The sequence below is a fragment of the Centroberyx affinis genome, unplaced genomic scaffold (assembly GCF_046629955.1).
Source record: "Centroberyx affinis isolate AG114_WGS23_722 - 3 ecotype Tasmania unplaced genomic scaffold, CSIRO-AGI_Caff_v1 ptg000697l_1, whole genome shotgun sequence".
Lineage (NCBI taxonomy): Eukaryota > Metazoa > Chordata > Actinopteri > Beryciformes > Berycidae > Centroberyx > Centroberyx affinis.
The window spans coordinates 355,639-375,583 of NW_027279316.1; the positions used below are offsets into that span (position 1 = coordinate 355,639).

Here is a 19,945-nt window from a genome sequence, read left to right on the forward strand (position 1 = left end):
AAAGATCATTGGAGAAGGTGAGGTGAGACAAACCTGTCAGTAATGCAATCAAAATCATTAAGATACTGAAGGAAAGAAGGGTTGAAAAGGAGTGGTAATGAGGAAAGGAAATAAATTCTTGAATTAGCTCTTGATATATTTTGTTGGCATAAAATCAAATATGTAAACAAATCCATAACACAAACAAATGACCAAATAATAAATAAATAAATAAACAATAAATAAATAAATAGGCGGATAAATATATAAACAAAAATAAATAAATACACAAATAAACAGCACTGTAGCACTGCGTATCCCTCTGAAAACATTCTGCAATTTTGTTGCATATTGTGCCGTATGGAAGACTGGTGATGAATGTCGGTTAGTCTGATAGAATACTAGAGTAATACGTGACCGTCGGAGGTGCTACGTCTGCTTGCAGAATGGTGCGACTGGCGGGTGCAGTGATGGACTACTTGGCTTGTTGGTGAACACTGGAGTGAGGGACTGGAGTGTGGTAGGAGACTCTCTCTGCTTGCTTCCCATTTTGAAGTCCTGCTCAACAAGGAATTGACATCGCAAGCTTTTTGAGTCCGGGCATCATGAGAATGTCCATTGATGAATGTTCGGAGATTTTTTTTTTTGTTTGTTTGTTTTTTTGTTAGTTTGTGTTTTTTGTTTTGTTTTTGTTTTGAGTCAATATGTGATTACTATGGCAATATGAGACAAGCTCAACGAGAAAGGTCTGTCCGATCCACAGGCCTGGAATGCTCTATTCATTCAATCTGGGCACAAACAGCAGTGATGAGGTTCATGGAACTATTCACGCATAGTGTTTTTTTTTTTTTCCATATATGTTCATATTTCTTTTCAAATCAAAAATACTTTTCTTCAGAGCAAGGGGGTTCCAACGCAAAAAATCTCGGTTGCATTGTTTCATATTGTCTCTGAGTAAAAACAAAATACAAAAAAATTCCAAACACATAACTTTAAATGGATGCCTGCCAAAAACCGACTGGTTCGCTTCCCGTCTCCCACACTGAAGCATGTGTGCTCAGTTCCTACCTTCACTGCTCTCGCTGTGCTACTGACATCCTCAAAAGAAATGTATAATCCTAAATTAAACTAAATAAAAAAATAATTTTTTTTCACATTCACTTAGCTTAACATGTTGGTTTTCTTTACCTCAGGAGAAGACATTGCTGGAATTCCCATTTCTGGGATGTAATTTCTCCCAAGCAAATCAGGACCTTTTGCTGTGTTTTGTTCAGCTCATTCATTGAAGTGGTAGCAGGTTGCTAACTGTCGGGGTGCGTCTGCTGAGATACTGAGGGCAAAACGTCTTCCAGTATGGATTGGTAATTGTATGCTCCTTGATAGTGGTATGAGTTGGATAATTTTGACTAATTTAGACTAATCTTGAGAACCATCACAAGACTTTGTGTTCTTTCAAGTTCTTCCTTTTTGGTGTCAGATACTGTATTGCAATGATATGGTAGACTAGCCTATCTGATCATGTTAGCATCCTTTAGCAGGCTGATTTGCTAACTGGCATGCACGTTAGCGCTTCAAAATTCCTAGTTTGATCTGTGAAGCTGTATCTAAGATGGATACCAAACTGCTCATTCACGTATAATTATTTTTTCATTAAAGGGTGAGTCCTTATCACTTCTTTTTCATTCAAGGGCAGGAATCCTGGTGATCCAGAGGGTCGAGAGAATGTCAAGTTGAAAAAAAAAAAAAAGCATGAGAGGGGAAAAAGCTATTTCTCAATCCTTGCAATGGTCAAGCACCTTCAATTACTTAGTCAAGGAAGAATAGGAGATAGCTCATGGCTTGCAGGGATACTTGGAGATGAAGTTATACTGTCTTGTTTCCAGTGTAGTTTAGGCATCCTGCTGCACGGTCTCTCTTTCTGTCCTAGGGTTGGGATTGGGTTCCGTTGGAGGACAGCAGTCGGGTTCTCTCTTTTCCAGAGCCTCTGCGCTGCAGAACTCCCCCGCTGCCTCCTATGCCTCCGCCGTCGCCTCGTTCACCCCACTCGCACCTGTCGCCCCCACCCTCGGAACGCCGTGAGTTCTGGCGGGTGGGGGTCCCGTGGGGCCGGCCGTTCTTCTCATCTGGGAAGGGGTCAGGAGAGAAGGACAGGAAAGTCACTCTTTAGCCCATGTGTCAATGTAGATATGAGCTGTGTGTTTGCGTGTGTCAGGGTCAGAAATTAACCGGGGCTTGGGACAAAAATGGCCTTGATAGTTTATAAAATGCCATTGAAATTAAAAATGAGGGTACCCTGTTCATATTTTATTATTATACAATTGAGTTGCCAAATATTTGTGGAAACAACCGAGTATGCAGCCTGAAGAAGTAGAAAATGTTGGCACCGCGCAGCCAGCAGTAGAAGAAAATGCTAGCCCCATACAAACCATTGCGTGAACAAAAAATAAAACAACCAATACTGTAAAAAACTCAACAATTGAAGGGTGGAAGATGGACTGGTTGGGGGACAGAGAGGGGAAAACTGCGGTAAAAAAAAACGGCAGTGGGAAAGAAGTGTGGGACGTGTGGTATATTATGATCTAAAATTAAACAAATCTTAGTGGTACAAATTGAGTGTTTATTTGCCCATATGTAATAAAAATTGATTATTTCATAGTTCAATAAATTTCTTCTTCTTCTTCTTACCCTGGTGTGTGTGTCTGTCTGTGTGCACATGTATGCATGTGTGTGTAAGCAGTCTCACCAGAGAGGGCCTGCACCATGGGCTGATCATGGGAGCTGAGAAGCTGGGCTTGAATCGTCTCCACCACTCGTTTGAACCTGCGACTCGGACCTGGGCATGCACACAAATTCACACAGAAACATACGTACACACACACACACACACATTTAAGTCGGTACACCAAGGTTATTATCGTTAATGAAAACTAAGGAAATAACGAAAACTAGGTGTGAAAAAACATTTTCGTTAACTGAAAAAAAAATAAAAACGAGGCTTTACAAAAAAACGATAACTGAAACTGTATTGTGTGTTTACAAAACTAACTAAAATAAACTAAAATTATAGAGAAAATGTCTTTAGTTTTCATCTTTGTCAATTTATTTCATACATAAGCCTAGTATTTTGAATTTTTGAATCTCACCCCTGACAAATACCCCATATTACAAAAAAAGACAAACTAACACTGAAACTAATAAAAACTAAACTAAAACTAAGCATTTTCAAAAACTAAAAACTAAACTAAACTAGCAAACCCGCTTTAAAAATGAATTAAAACTAAACTGAAATTGAAAACAAAAAGTCAAAACGAAATAAAAATAAAAACTAATGAAAAATGCAAGACTATAATAACCATGCGGTACACACCAAAACCACAGTCAAGTAACTCACCGCCACCAAAATATCCCACACAATTTTCAACCGCATACACAAAATTGTACTAAATCAATCATTCCTCCACTCCCAACTCTCACTCCGCTTGCCTGATATGAGGGTGAACGTCACGCTGTAGATTCCTGTCTCCCTCCTGCCCTCGCGCTCGGTCCTCTCCCTCTCTCGCTCCCTCTCGCCCTCGGAGAAGGCAATGTCCACCTGGAACTTGACGGGCTTCTGGAAGACGGAGGGGCCGCCGGAGGACTTGTACTCGGCCCGGAAGCTGGTCTGGGAGAGGACGCTGTGGCTGAGCGATGGGATCTGCGTGGTGGGGAGACAGAGAAGAAGCAGAGAGACCGACAGACTTACGAGGCGGGAGAGGTATGGGGGGCCAACGTGAGTATAGAGAGACAAAGGGTGAGGGTGAGGAGAAGAGAGAAAGAGTGAGCCGTTGGTGAAAGAACAAGAAAGCAAAGTGATCCATCAACGTGCCACGAGAGAGTAACACTTGAAACAAAGAGAGAAATAAAGACAGAAATGAAGTGCGTATGAGAGTCCATGTGAGTTCCTTACGATTATGTTTTGCCGGTGAGAGTCATGCTTTCTACAAACAAGCTGGTGGTGAGCTGTGATACTGAGTGGTGTGAGAGACAGACCACATCAGATACTCACAGACAGGAAGGCGTGGACGATGTCAGCTTTGACCGAACTCAGAGGTTTGTCTCTGATCACCACAAAGATCTGGTCCTCTTTCTCCAAGCTGATGAAGTTCCCAAACCACGACTTCTTGGCCAGCCTGGGAGAACGGACACACATGTACAAAAACTGTATGAGCAAAAACCCGAGAAAACAAGCGCACACACAGACAGGTTTATAGTGCGATAATGAGTCACACTTCAGCAGCGGTTTATCTCAAGGGTGTGTGTGTGTGTGTGTGTGTGTGTGTGTGTGTGTGTGTGTGTGCATGAACGGTGACTTACTCAGGGCTGGACTCTGGTGTTAGGCTGGACATGTCCTCCGATGTAGGTACTAGAAAAGGGGATGTAATGTCTTTTAAGATCTGAGATATTAATTTTTAACAGTATTATCTTAGATATTCAGTTTGGAGTCATTGGACAAAAATCATTTAGATATAATACATTTTTTCCCCATTAGAGAGGTCTGAAATGCTTCTATATTGAAAAAGAACAGAAATTAATTTGCTTTACTTTGATTTCTGGTGCATTATACCTGGCTCTTCACATCGAATTTTAGTACTGAGGAAACTCTTTGAAACTGATACCCTATTTTAGCCTAGGTCTGTTATCCCATAGCTGTATTGGCGTTGGTGCATCCCTAAAAAAGACAATGCTACTCCCATCTAAATATGAGACACTCACCTTGCAGTTTACGACGGTGGAAGCGGGGTGAGCCCAGCAGGTTGTTCTTGAAAGAATTGAGGCGGGTCCTCCAGTGGGCGGAGCTGCTTGCCGCCATGCCGCTTCCCCCTCCTGGGCTGGAGGGCGGGGTCAGCGACAAGGAGCCCACCCCTCCCCCGCCCTCCGCCCGTGAGGAGGACGAGGACGAGGAGGAGGAGGGCGGGGTGGAGGAGGGGTGGTGAGGGTGGTGGACGGGGGTGCCCAGGGGCGTGGGCAACGGAGAGCCCTGGGGAGTGACCTGCGGAACAGAGTGGGCAGAGTTTGGGTAGAAGCTCTTAGTCACTGACTTGAGGACAGAGGACGAGGGGAAGAAGAAGAAACGGGGGAAGGGCGAGAGGAGTGGAGAAGGGGAGGGTGAGCGGGAGGGAGGGTTGTGCAGGGGCAGGGACTTGATGGGCTGGAGGTGGGGTCGCTCGGCGGGTCCCTTGGTTGGCAGGGTCTGGGTCTTGGGATTGAGGGGAGCTTTGGGCTTGTCGTGAGCCCTCGTTGAGCGAGGAGTGGTGACGCTTCCCTGTTTGGGCTCCTTTGTGAGGGGGGTAGCGGTGGCGGAGGTGACATCGGACTGGCTGAAAGTGAAGACTGGGCTCTGATAGGACTGGGGAGTGGGTTTGGAGGGGAGCGGGAGAGATGGATAACAAGAAAGAGAGGGGATGGAACATAGAGAAAGAAGGATGGAAATGAGTGTCATGGCTCGTGACAAAAGAGTGCATCTTGTGAATAATGAAAGTGTCAATTGCACTTCTACTATAGCTAACTATAAAAACTCATTCATTTTCATTTTGGCCCTACAGTCAATTTTCTGTTGGATGCCTTTCATATCTTTCATGAGTATGCAGTGACAGTAGACAGTGGTCGTGACAAAGGTACAATGACAGTAAATGCTTCTTTACTTTACTATTCATTGATGGTTTTCATACAGTTTTGAGGTTCCACTGTGTTTAAATATGAACAACAGTGCATTCCATCTACATTTTGTTAGATGGAAAGCAAAGAAACCGAAATTAATTTATCAAATTTAAAGGTTCTATGTTAATGTTGTCATGTGACGCCAACTAATATCAAGCTAATTGTGCTCACATCTAGTTAGTGCATGTTGTAGAAGTGAAAAGTGAAGTGGAGACAGAAGAAAAGCTATGAAAAAGCCAATGAAAACTTCCAGATGGGTGAGATTTGTTCTGAGGAATTGGTGTCGTGATGATGTGTAAAATGATTCAGGAGCTTGACAGATGGATATCTCAGGGGGGTATGTGAGGTGTGCTCAAAATTTATTGAAGCAGTTTAATGTCAGCAACATCTTAAATGTAGAGCAAGGTTACAAGAGTGAATTAAATCATTAAGGTTTATGGTAAAGCTTTCAAATTCAGTGTTTAATACTACATGTTTGTATTATGTTATTAGATTGTCAAGGCAGTCATATAAGTAACAGTTGTTTACAGTATATTCTCAATTCAAAGTCAATGATAACAGCTGACCAACAGGCCCTTACCCTGGGACTGCTGAGCGGGCTGGAGGAGAGACCAGTGGACGCTCCACTGACTGAGCGAGACCTGAGAGGGTCACCAGACGTCAAAAGGTCATTAAAACAGACAGGGAAATAATTTAACAAGAAACTATGTGAGAGAGAGAATGTGTTTCTAGAATATTTCAAGTATATCTTTGAGAGTGTGTGTATTCTATGTGTGTAAGCATGTACCTTTGGCTGTGTGCAGCTGTGTCCAGGGCCCTGCGAGGCGGGGTGGGAGACCCCTGTTCGGTGACACTCAGCACCTCCAGGCTCTTCCTCTCTGGGCGGCAGCGGCCGTGGCGCGTCAGCATAGGAGAGTCCACGCGCTTTCGAGGAGGGTCTGCTGTGGGACCCCACCAAAAAGATATTACAGGATCCGCCAACATCAACTTCAGTATCCTAGGTTTTTCTCACCCACAACTTATGGAGACGACTGGCATTAATACTTGAAGACTGGTAGCCTCTATCCCATGCCAGTGGTATTATAAATGCTACTGTTTCTCAAAATTAAGACCACATTTCCCATAAACCCCATTGCTTCCAGTCACAAAGAGGATGTTTCTACTACTCCCCCATCCTCCTGCCTGGCGTCACTCTGCGTGCTTTTCTGTTTGTTCTACTGAAAAGGATAAACATGTTGGAAGTGATTTTTCCATCAGCCTTTAACTCCTTTTACCATCTGCCATTGCAAGAAACTCTGAAATCTTTAGCTCCATTTGCACTGGCAGAACAGCGCCCTCTTCCTGTTTTGTCCCATAAAGCAATCCAGCATAATTCCTGTGTGGTACACAATGTAAAATGCAGTGTAGAGGCCGGTAGAGGCTGCCAGTCTTCTTGGCAATGGTCTCCTTTATTTACAGCAATTATACTAATGTCCCAAAATTAATGTGGTAATTTATTGATGCTAAAATGTTACACATAGCACCTCTACATAATTCTAAAAGTTTCCATAAAATTTAGATGTCATCACCTGACATTATTTTCCAAGACAAAAATCAAATCCAGCTAGAAGGAACTCGGTAGAGCGAAAACCTCCGCAAACTCTGAACAATTCTCCAACTTGCAAAGCTGCAGCCTCCGTTAATAGTTTATGGTCGTAATGGTTTAAGTGTTTCTTCTAATGGCAAAAATCTTGGATCCTCATCATCAAAATCTAATCAGCTGATCCTTAGGCCAAGGTCTATCTGTCTACCAATTTTTTGAGATATCTTGCAAACAGACAGGGGTGAAAACAACCTCCTCCCAAAATGCGTACCAGTTTATGTAAACATACTTGCATGCCGTGGTACAAATCCTTCACAGAAATTGGGGCAGAGAGAGGGGCTCCCTCGCTCCAGTGGCTCCATCCTGCCACCTAATGACTGACCTACGTCATTGCGTGGAGGCAAGTCCTCATCCTCATAGCTGGGGTAGCGCTCCTTCCTGTCCAGCAGTAGGTAATAGATCATCTTCTCTTGGTTGTCTCTGAGAGAAAGAGAGGGAGGGAGGGAGGGAGGGAGGAAGGGAGGGAGCGAAACGTATGAGAGGAGATGTTACAGTTTGGTGAGAGGGAGATATAAAGGAGTGATATGTGAATACAGCAGGTAATTCTTTTAAAAAGGGCGAGTAGAAGAAATAAGCAAGGGTCAAGTAATTCAAGAAAAATCAGCAAGAGAAACACTGAAAGAGAGAGAGAGAGAGCACTCAAACACACTGAGACACACTCATTCAGAAATATGTTTATGAGTTGGGAAAAAATGCTTACTCTTCACATTGCAAATCGCGGGTGAGTTTGACTCGGTCTCTGAAGCAGCCCAGGGAGTGCATGCTGTCCAACACATCTGGGTCCAGCTCAGTCAGGGACAAGATCCGCCCCACACATATCCGCCTGGGAGGAGGCTGCTCAGGACACGGCTCATTACGACCGCCCCTGGGAGCACACACACACACACACACACACACACACGCACACGCACACGCACACACACACACACACACACACACACACACACACGAACAACATGAATATGACAGATATGACGCAACATCACTTAAAATCATTACTTCATTAAATATTAATTTCACTCCAAATGCAGTCAAGTGTACATATGAAGGTATACTCACTGATACCAGGCGTGTTTCTGGATGGCCTCTAGCTGTAAGGGGTGACAGGGCAGATGGGACCATTAGTCGCTACAGTCTGTTAACAACCAGATGGCCACAGAGCTGTGCGGTGTAAACAATTCACACCAGGTCCCCTTTTTACGTACACAAAAAGCCACCTACTCACGTCTGAGTATTTTGTAATAAATTCAATTTGCGATGTGTATTGGTTTGAGAATTTAAAGAAAAATCACACATCACCAGTGTCCTGGAGAAACCTTATTCAACCTGAAGCTGACTATGTCCCAAATACATAGAATAAGATCCATGATCCTAAACCCAATTAATATTAGACAAGACACGCCTTTCACAATGTACAAATATATGTAGGCATTCATAGTAAATAGAGACAGTTTTTTTCAGTTATTGAAAAGTGAACCTTTGTTGATATTCCATGACACAGACACATGCTCTGTAATATCTTTGTATCTGTAATTATAGACTTTCAGCAAGAATACTTTGTAATGTTTGAGGATTTAAGCTATCAACTCAGATATATATATAAGTCAACTAGATCAGCTACAAACCAACAAAATCCAAATACAGGTCTGGACCTGGCTGCTGGTAAAACCACATGACAATTCCTGATGAGTGCCAAGCTAGTCCTTTAAATTCATATTGAAAAATTCCTGGCACAAAGACCCCATTTCCACCTGGCATTAACATGTTTCCAGATTGTATTTGGACACAACAAAAATGCTTAAAATCCAGGTGTAAATGCACCCAAGACGCATTAAAGCAATGCGATGATAACAAAAATAAACGTCCGTGTGCAGATCCAGCTGCAAAATGCAAACAAGGCAAAGACGGGTAGGCAAATCTAATAGTGATTCAAAACTAACTAGAATTATTGAAGAGTAACCTATCAAATTGTAGAGTCAGGATACTCACTGATGTGGAACAAGAGATGTCTGCTGATGAAACCATTAACAGTATTAACAACAGCTCCATAAAACTGGAAAAGGTTTTGCAAGGGAAAAATCCAAATTCAATGTGGATGCAGGAGATGCATTTTAATACAGGTGTAAACGTAATCAGGCTAAATAATTTCTGGATACAATTTGCAAATGAGACGAATATTAATGCCAGGTGTTAAGTGGGCCATGCAGACCGTGCCTGAGGCTGGTGTGAGTGCGGTCCCGTACCGTGAGCCTCTTGTCGGGGTTGACCTCGATCATGCCCTTGAGCAAGGCCTGGCAGTCCGGGGGGATGAAGTGGGGCATGTGGAAAACCCCGCTCTTCACCTTCTCCAGGAGCTGGCGCAAGTTGTCATGGTCAAACGGCAGGGCACCCTGTGGGAGAGAGGGAGGAAAGGAGGGGAGACAGAGAGAGAGAGAGAGTAAAGAAGACAATTTAAAGAGGAATCTGATCTGTTGTATAATTTATACTATTTTTCTTATGTCATTTTGTCCTACATTTGTTGTATTTGTTGTGTTGTTGTTGTACGCATTGGCAATATGTTCAAATGTACTGTATGTCATGCCAATAAAAGCTCACTGAATTGAATTGAGAGAGAGAGAGAGAGAGAGAGAGAGAGAGAGAGAGAGAGAGAGAGAGAGTTTAAGTGAAACAGATGGGGTAGAGGATGGATAAAGATTTCCGTGGAAGGTTTACAAAAGGGACAAATTTATATAAACGGAAGATAGAGGAGGGGTGTGTTCAAAAAGTAAGGAATTAAATATGTATCTGGAAAAAAAGGAGAAACAAACGTGTATGAAAGACGTACCACCAGTAGAGCAAAAAGGATGACCCCACAGCTCCACACATCTGCTCTCCGCCCGTCATATTTCTCCCCCTGCCGAAGAGAGAGAGAGAGCACCCATGAATCCAACAACTGATTGTCTGAACACTCAAATGAGCTACGGTACATGATTAAATCCACTGAAGGGCAATTTCACAGGCGACTTAAGCCTTGTCCAAGACTAAGACATTTCTTTCAATAGAAATCTCTGTCAAAAGGAACATTTTAATCCAGTACTTAGTCCAGGGGAAAATACTGTGAAAACAGCTTTTCATTCACAGGATTGGATTATCACCATTTTAGATTGTACTTAATAAGACATTAAGTGCCCTCCAGAATTACCCTTTTTAAAAATGAGCCTGCAAAGAAAATAAATCACCTAAAAAATTGGATATATTCTCCATACAGAAAAAAAAAGTATTTTCGAGGCAATGTTAAGAGTGGACTCTTACCCGTATAACTTCTGGGCAAGCATAGTGTGGTGATCTGAAATGAAAAATAAATATTTTAGAGCAGATACATATACTACGAGCAGCATTACAAGAATTGGTACAATATTAGAAGAACAGATTGTTTTAGGTATATAATGTATGTACGTGTGTAATATATAAAGCATTACATGTGTGTGTACTGTATATACATGTTTTTGGCTACTCTGCCAGCCCTTTCTCTCTAATATTTCCCATGTAGTGCATCTCTATTACTGTATGTGTGATGTTCTTGGCTACACTGCCAGCTACTCTTGTTCTAGTACAATATAGTACATATACTACGTATGTGTATATTGCAAGTTCCCTACAGACAAACTATGAGTCATTTTAGAGTGCACACATTATTTATAAACACACACACACACACATACAGCTGGTACTCACCCACAGCTGGTCTCTAACAGACTGTCCCCCACCTGTAGGGAAGCCATGCCAAAGTCAGCAATACGGATGTTGTTCTTCTCATCCAGGAGCAGGTTCTCAGGCTTCAGGTCTCTGTGACTGCACACATACAACACAAACTATTATTATCAGACAGCGTTAGACAAATGGGTTTAGGGGTGAAAAAATAATTTGTGTATACACAATATATATTGTTTTGACATGTCGAAGAGAGAACAATTTAAGTGAAGTCCCTGCCAGTTCCCACTCCTAATCAGTTTAAGCAGGAGTTTAGCTGTCTAGTACTGTTTGTGGTTTGAATACTGGCTCATGCTACAGTATCACATGTTTCTCTACTCCTGTCTCCCTCCATACACTGTCACAAAAACATCCACTTGTCCACTTATAAGTGGCTGCAAACATCAGCTACTACTGATATGATTAAAGAGGCATGACCTAGAAACAATACATGTTTGTTGCTGTTGATTAAGGCAGTGGAAACCTGTTTTCTGTTGCCATGGAACAGTAAGCTGGGGTTGATATTGTGTTTTTTATATACAACACTAGTTAATAAACAACACCAGAGCAAGTTGAGAAAATATTTGTCTTAGGGTTTTGCAACTAGTGGCTGAAAAGGGGAATAACAAATGATCATGCCAAGGAATAGTACTAATGTGCTTGTGTAAATGTTTATGTGTTTATTCCAATGTTTGTAGGCCTATGCCTTACACTGAGTAATCATATCTGGCATGTGTACTATAATAACATAACGTATAATCTTGTGTACTGTGTGCAGTCTGCTGCATATAAAGTACCTGATATGCTCTACATCAAAGGTTCTCAAATTGTTTTCAGACCAAAGACCTCAAAAAAGATATGCAATTAGTGGAGGAACCCCCACCATCACTACACACACACACACACACACAAACACGATCCACCCCATCTGGGAGTGTTTTGGCCAGGCGCTCCCATCAAAGATCATTTTCCTGTTTTTAGATTTGATTTAGGACAAAAGAGAAGATGGAGAGGGTTTTTTATGTGTGACCCCAGACCCCAGTTTGAGAAAAACTGCTCTATGCAAAAACCAACCAGATGGAGTGACTGTGGCAGAAATCCAAGGCAGAGATGATCTGCCTGAAGAACTTCCTGGCCTCTTTAGGGGTCAGCCGGCCCTTCTTCACTAAGTAGTCAAACAGCTCTCCTCCTGACACATGCTCCAACACCAGGTACCTGCCAACACACAGGGAGGAATGGTGTGATACTCATCCGGTGCAATCTTTATCGCTAATACCCTTCAATCAATGCTTTCCCAATCAACTTTCAAATGGGGGGCAAAAAAATTATATGAAGGAAGGAAGGAAGGAAGGAAACTATAGCCTAAAATGAAAAATCCACCCTCAGATAGTATTACACTGTTTTTATTTGTGTAATTTATTTGTTTTTTTTTTGTTTTGTTGTCTTTCCCTCAACCTGCCTTGTACTTCAGATAGTGATTTCCTGCATTTCCCAGAATGACTTTCATCCTTTACTCAAAGGCCAGCGTGTTTTTTGTGGCTGCACTGTATTCTGGTCTATTGAGGCTACTGTCAGAAATTGGAGAAATTGGTATTTCTGCCTCTTCTATGATAGATTGGTGAGTCTAGAAAGAAGCCCTTGCTCTTTGATTCTGGGGGACTGACACCAAAACCTGACGTTTACTTTTAATGTTTTAGACATCTGAAAGATTTTCTGCTGTCAAACTCTATTGTACCAGCACTGTGATGTCACGTCGTCTACATTTGGCCAGTTATCCACAGGAATAAGAAAAATACACCACTAAAGAACAAAATGGGCCCAGAAATGCAAAGTACATCACCAATAGCTGTTTTTTTTTTTACCAGTGTTATAGTTTGGACAAATCAAAAACAGGATAAATGCAGGAGATAGAGGAAAGAGTGAGAATGAGGGTGATGAAATAAGATTAATATAGTCCTTAGAGTAACATTTATCCATCCCACTCAGGGTCTGATCTCCAGTATGAAAATAGGCAGTCAGACTGTGCTGGGCCCAGCTGTACGGAGCCTTTGAATGTACAATGAACTCACAGATATTTGTTATTCTCGTAAACATCATGCAGCTTCAACACATGCGGATGCTCAATCAGTTTCAGAATGGCAATCTCCCTCTCCACCTGGCCAGAGAGAGAGAGAGAGAAAGAGAGAGAGAGAGAGAGAGCGAGAGAGAGAGAGAGAGGATACACGCATTTCAATGACAGTTGAGAGGAATTCAAATGGCAAAAGTGCATATATAGCCTGCAAGTGTCAGTTTGGATCTACTGAATCGTACTGAATCAATTGACTAATTCAGAAGTCAAATGTAGAGATTATGAAGCAATGTTGTAGAGAGTCAGAGTACAAAATGTAATGCATGAACTCATCAGCAACAACAACAACAACAACAGCATCATACCTTCATCAGAACTGACTCAGACAGCTTCTCTCTGTTGACTATTTTGATCGCTACCTTCTGACCCGTAATGCAATGGACCCCAAGCTTGACCAGTCCTGAAAGGCAGAGAGAGAGTGAAAGAGATAGAGAGAGAGAAAGACAGAGAGAGAGAGAGAGAGAGAGAGAGAGAGAGAGAGAGAGAGAGAGAGAGAGAAGCAAGTGGGGATGGGGAAAAGACAGAAAGAGAAAGGTAAAGAGAGGCCAATGCTTGCTACTTAGATCACATATTTGCAAACTTTACCAAAATAACTATGAAAACTAAACTAATTAATACAATAAAGCAGTTTTACATCCTTTGTCACATTGCTATTAAGTTTTATATCATTTTTTAAAGCAAAAACAATTTGGTATACTCACCTGTCTGTCCCTTCCCCAGTGTTTTTTCCAGTCGGTAGGGCCCAACATATTGAGCTGACTGACTCAGAGACAGTTCCTTACTCATACTGCTCTTACTGCAAGCTAATACACTACTATTACTGCACTGTGGTTATTGCAATTACTGTGATATTTTACAGCTAGGAAGTTAGTTATTGTGGAATACAGTGCCGGACTCAAAAGACGGATTACTTTTTGCTTCAGTGATACAAATAGGTTAGATGTAACACTGCTACTTTGAGATTTACTGGGAGAGCGTGTAAAAATTGTACAAGCCAAACTGGTCCTGACCTATAACTTTTGGTTGATAATTGAACATTTTTTCATCTAAACCCGATGCACTGACACAACTACTTTTCCTTTTTGCAATAGTAAGGGGGTTTTCTGGTACATTTGCTTTGAAGTACAGCAAACATGTATACTAATTGAACTAAATAGCTTGCAGTTATAGAGGTAGGCAAAAGCTGAGAAACTGATATATGACACAAATACAAGGCTGTTATGCGTTAAATACTGACCACTACTCTAAAGATAAACATGACAAGGTTGACGAGCTAATGACTTTTGCCTCTGTACAACATCAGCTTATTTTGTACTAGCCTAACGTTACATGTCGTACCTCATTAGGCTATATATTACAGGTAATATGAAAATTAACGAAGAGCACGGGTTTTTTTCTGTGTATTTCACGTCTGCAGTAAAGATTTATACCTTTTGCTGGCCTCGTCTGTTCATGAAACGTTAAATATGTGAACTGGGCATTAGCATTGAAATTTTTTTATCAATTATATCCACTCTGTCAGGCCTATTTTACAGGTGGAACAGCATGCTATTTAGCCTCACTAACCGCTCCGGCACAGCAACACAGCTAGCTTAGCTTCAACGTCTATCCGCGTCTCGCCGTCTGTCAAAACCGACACCTCTTAAAGTTTCTCGGCATCACGAAATGGTATGTTTCGTCGGACGGCCACATTCTCGCAATTTTTCGAGAGGAGAGACGTATTCCTCGCAAAACAACCATCTTTTAGCGTAGCACCCTCCCCCTCCCTCTCTCTCTCTACATCCCTGCAAGTAGCGGATCACAGCATCTTCTCCCTCTCCTTTGGCGTGTCCTCCCTCACCGGCTGATACACAGGTGAAAAAAAACAGAAATATATCCGCAGATACACCCGCACTAATCTCGACTGCCTTATTCCCCCTCCTGAATATAGCTCCCGCTGGGTAACGGCCCCCGTATTATTAGTCCCTTTGCTTTTCTTGCCGTAAATCGATATTTTCTCTCTCCTCTTCCTTCCTTCGTCTCATTCGCATCAGCATCCGGGTCCCACTCCCTCTCCATCCTCTCGCGCTGCCCCCGCCCTCCTCATCTTCCCTCAAATACGCTTATCTCTGCATTCACCTCGGTCCCGGCCACACCGGGGCCTGTGCTGCTGCTGCTGCTGCGGACACCTCCCCTCACTATTATGAAAGAGATTTGTAAACATCATCAGAGGCAGAGCAGAGGGGGGTTAGGGAGGCATCACGGGTCTGAGCCTTCATCAGCATGACTGGCATCCGAAAGAAGGCGTTTGATGATAACTTCTGTTAGGTGTCCAGGACTCCTGCAGGGAACTTATCCTGCTGCAGCTATATGAGAAAATAGCCTATTAGGAAGATGAATGTGCAGCCTATAAATAGTGAAAAAATAAGCATTTCAAACCAGTGTTTCACCAATAATTTTATTCTTGTCAGGGTGAAAACATGCTATTTCAACATGCTATTTTGTGCCTTGTGCTTTGTTTTGTTTCCTTGTGTTTTATTTTCTTTGCATACTTGCATCATTTTGTTTTGTGATTGATTGGTGATGTGTTAGGTCTATGGGCTTGTTCTCTGTAAAGTCCTTTGAGACATGTTTTGTGACGAAGGGCCATATAAATAAATTTGACCTGACTGGAAAAAAAAAGCCTCTGAAACAGCATTTAGACCATGGGAAACCCACAATAATTAAATTATTTTAGGGTGAGCACAGCTCCTTCAGGCAGGGTGGCCCAGTATGGGGAAATCTGTTTCAAACTAAAGTGACATCCACAAAAATGGATTTCCTTGTTGAAAAGACGTGTTTGGTGCTGTTATTGTGATATTCTGATTCAAATAAATCACACAGGGGATGACACAGTTTTATAAAAAGGGTAAGTAGGCCATTTGAATTTATCATCTGCAAAGTGCCTTGAAAAATCTCTAAAATCTCAATTTGAAATGTTGTGTGTGGGTGGATAATTCCCCAAAGCCCAGCTTCAGTTGTGCTTAACTGCTTGATTTGCATGCAGCCACAAGGCAGCCATGGAACAGACATATATCGAAAAGATACTCATCCTACTATTTTCCGGCTCGTTCACACGGGGCAGGCTCAGTCTGTTGAGGTCAAAATACTTGAGAAGCAATGAAAGCAACAAGTAGGCCCGGTCCAGGGCTACAGGGAAGAGCTGTTCTCCAGACTTGAGGGGACCTTCGCTGTCTTCCTGTCAAAGACACACTCACCCTGCAGAAGAAACCAGATAAAGTCCTAATGAAGCTGACTGGTAGCATGGAAGACAGCAGTCAGCGCTGCCTACCCCAGGAGAAAATACCAAATAAGTGTATCTGTCAGACAGATACATTTTAAATGAGGAACTTGGTGGAAGTTACAGTGCCTGGTTGCCCCACAAGCAGGATTTGAAAGAACTGAGGAGGCAGGGGAGTCCATGGAGCAAAGCTGAGGGAAGAAGAATGAGGACAAAACTTCCCAGTCATCAACTGTAAGGTTTTGAGGACAGAAGGAAATGTGATTTGCTATAACTTTGCCTCATAAGCTTGCAGCCAAATATATACCTTGTTTTTGTGACAGTTGACAGTCTGATAACTAACAACCTTTCTCCCTATGAACTTTGTCCATCTTACATTAAAGCAGAGATTTGGGAAGCTTGTCTGTGATCCTTTGAGCCTTTCGTTAAGCTCTATTTCACAGCATCAGGGTCTTCTCTATCATCCAGAAGTACAGAGGAGGTTACTCTGGAAAACCAGCTACAAAGCCAGCTTTTTATTTTTATTTTTTTTTATTGTGTCTGTGTTTTATTATTTTGTATTTCTGTAAAGCACTTTGTAAACAGCTTCGGTTCTTGCATTGCTTACCGTTTGTATTGTTTTTATTGTTTAATTTTTTATGTAAAGCACTTTGCAAACTCAGCTTTTTGAAAAGTAGTGCAATACAAATGAACTTCATTATTATTATTATATTATTACAAAGAAATCCCTTTGGCTCCTACCATCTCCGATCTCTGGTGAGAACAACTTTTTTCTAGGCCCCTCCTCCTATCCTTCCCATAATCTCCAGCATAACAAAGGAGGAGACGCCCATTATCAGAGCTCATGGAAAAAGTGACATTAGAGGCCTTTGGGTTAAATAGAGATTAACAGGTTCTTTTTATTTCTTCTAGGAGTAAAAACTCTGTATTGGCACCTGGCCGATCAGCACCATGGAGAGTTCCAAATAACCATAGCATTTAAACATTATAAAAGACAGTAACCAACATTTCTGATCTGGGTTGGGGTCAATTCAAGAATAAATGGAAAAAAAAAACCTTACAGGAAACAGAATTGGAATTGTATTGGAATTTCAGGAAGTTTAATTTAATTTCGTGAAATTCTATGAAATTCCATGTTTTTTTTGTTTTTTCTTTCCACATATCTGATATTACATGTAGTGTTATATATTATCAATACAGAATATCATAAAATGTTAAAGGTGTCTTTCAGGTGGTATTTGATGCGTAACATGTAATCATAAGCCATACATATTTGATTTGTTTAACTGTCTTTTATTTGATTCATAATGTTTGATTTAGAATGTTTAGCAAGTCGAGACAAACTCTTAGAAGTGGAATTTTATGGACTTTCATGGAATTCAATTCTGTTTTCTGTCATTCCAATTCTATTCCAATTCTGTTGCCTCAGAGCTGGGTGACATTCTAATTCTAATTCCAACTTTAGGAACTGAATTGGAATTTACCATGCATTCTCAATTCAATTCGTGGATGGTCCCAACCCTGTTTCTTATATAATTTTGTATGTCAATAAACAATCATAATAATTACTTATCTTAACTGATTGTCAAACATATGTCATCAACAAATACAAGGAATACCCCTTGCACTGTAAACTGAATTACAGAGAGGCATATTTACGTATGTACATGTACAGTAAGTCAGTTGCAGGGCAAGGGATGAAGGGAATACAGTAACTGTACAAACTTTGCCTTTATTGTAAAATATGTATATTTTTCTGTGCATAGATAATTTACAGTACATTCATAATCAGGTGTCTGTTACAGCACATTATGACATAACAATGATGAAAAAAAACCAACTAACATTTCAGGTTCAAAGAATGCATATCTATAGCTGTCATCACCCCTTCTCCAGTTTTTCAGATGGTTCAGTCCAGTGAAATGTGCAAGGAGGGGAATGCTGGGAAGGTGGAGGACCTTGAGGAAGTGAAGCTGTGATAGGAAAACCAAAGATGCAAAAGTTATGCGATTGCAATAGTTTATGCATAATATGTGATTTAAAATCTTTAAAATGCATGTAAAATACAGTAAGAACATTTGGATTAAAGGGAAATCCAGTCTAAAACAGAAATCTTATGGTTTTGAACAGTTTTTAGTGTCCAGTCAGACTCTAATTTGTTATAAATGGAGCGGCTTCAAGTTTGTCTCTTTATGACATCACCGATGAGAACCTCGGTTGTCTGTTTTCTAGCTTAGAAAGATTAAAACATTGATTGATCTGTGTGAGGTCACAGGAAATGCATGAATTCTATTTTAGGATGGATTTTCGCATGACATTCTGAAAGAAATCAACGAATATGAATGATAATCAATAATGTGAACATACACTCTCTTGAGATCCATTTTCTCACAATTCAGGATCCCTCTGACAGGGTCTTTATACAGGCCTGGAAGGCGTCTATCAGATCCTTACAGTTCTCTTCTCCTTTCTCTCTGACACTGAAACACAAAACCAGATTTACAATCCACACACTAACCACATATCTACACATGCAGTCAATCAAATCTTTATTATTCTGTGAGGTCGGTTTGCAGACAGGGTTCACATAACATATAACACACAAAATACATAACAAAGAACACAAAACAAATGACAAAAAATTACCACATGCACATACAGCACCAAAAGTGATACTAAAAACTGTATAGCATTGCTGATGAGACTGTGCAGTGAGGTAGTTCACTGGACACATAGGCTACATACACACTGCAGCTAAATACAGTTGTCACTCCTCACTGGAGTGCTTAAGGGACATAAGAGGATTTCAGTGCAAGTTATGATATAACTGTAGAGACATAAACAATAAATCAACATTCGAGAAGTTGTGGCACTTGAATTTGTGTGGGTGACACATGGAATGATGTCTCTAAACTTAATCTACACATGCATGAAAGGGATTATTGCAGTCCAGCATGAAAAGAGTTTATTTCAGTTTAAACCATCGCAGCGACTGCATGTGTATTAGGCGATGTACGAGATGCAGCAGTGGGTAATCTGTGTAGCAAATACACTCGCAGTAATCACTGCTGCACGTGGACGTACACCAAATGTCCACTTCTGCAAGAACGCACGTAACACGACCCAACTGCCTGGAATGTGCCAACTCTCTGCCTATTTTAAACCTCAGGGCTATTTATGCCACACTGGGCATATATGTTACTATAAGGGCCACCTGTAAATGCCATTCCACTTGGTCCCTGCGTTGTAAAGTGGATTTTCTGAAAGTCGTGAACATGTATTCTCCACTATCCCTCATTAGAGCTAATGATCTCCCCACAGACTCTCTTAACAAGTCGAGCCCAGATGACAAGTTAATGTGAATAAATTGGATGTCACGCATAGAAGTCGACGAGTTGTGACTGGGAATGGCAAAAGCGTTTTCGGTCGTGTGGAGTGGATGGGAAGTGATCCGCTCTTTAGCTGCAGCCCAAACACACAGTGCATGAATCCTCCTCAAAGGAACTAAATT

At 41.5% G+C, this 19,945-nt stretch overlaps 1 protein-coding gene across 1 annotated transcript; it reads right to left on the minus strand.

Moving 5' to 3' along the window:
• Nucleotides 1-1,902: 1,902 nt before the first annotated feature.
• LOC139644060 (serine/threonine-protein kinase BRSK2-like) lies at nucleotides 1,903-13,961 on the minus strand. Its single transcript, XM_071519435.1, has 20 exons — nucleotides 13,877-13,961; nucleotides 13,481-13,575; nucleotides 13,117-13,202; nucleotides 12,122-12,262; nucleotides 11,033-11,149; nucleotides 10,610-10,643; nucleotides 10,143-10,211; nucleotides 9,562-9,708; nucleotides 8,378-8,409; nucleotides 8,019-8,183; nucleotides 7,641-7,738; nucleotides 6,689-6,694; nucleotides 6,464-6,617; nucleotides 6,257-6,317; nucleotides 4,732-5,356; nucleotides 4,333-4,381; nucleotides 4,025-4,148; nucleotides 3,463-3,673; nucleotides 2,723-2,812; nucleotides 1,903-2,102 (listed from the first exon to the last, which is right to left on the minus strand). Exons 1-20 carry the CDS (start codon nucleotides 13,959-13,961, stop codon nucleotides 1,903-1,905), a joined length of 2,589 nt encoding a protein of 862 aa, XP_071375536.1.
• Nucleotides 13,962-19,945: the final 5,984 nt, after the last annotated feature.

What these genes read in the sequence shown, in the direction of transcription:
- LOC139644060 (XM_071519435.1), bottom strand. Translation starts at nt 13,961, where the DNA reads ATGAGTAAGGAACTGTCTCTGAGTCAGTCAGCTCAATATGTTGGGCCC. An exon ending in TACGAGAATAACAAATATCT is followed by an intron (nt 12,263 to 13,116) that starts GTGAGTTCATTG and finishes GTGTGTTGGCAG; the next exon opens with GTACCTGGTGTTGGAGCATG. An exon ending in CTTGCCCAGAAGTTATACGG is followed by an intron (nt 10,212 to 10,609) that starts GTAAGAGTCCAC and finishes TCTCTTCGGCAG; the next exon opens with GGGGAGAAATATGACGGGCG.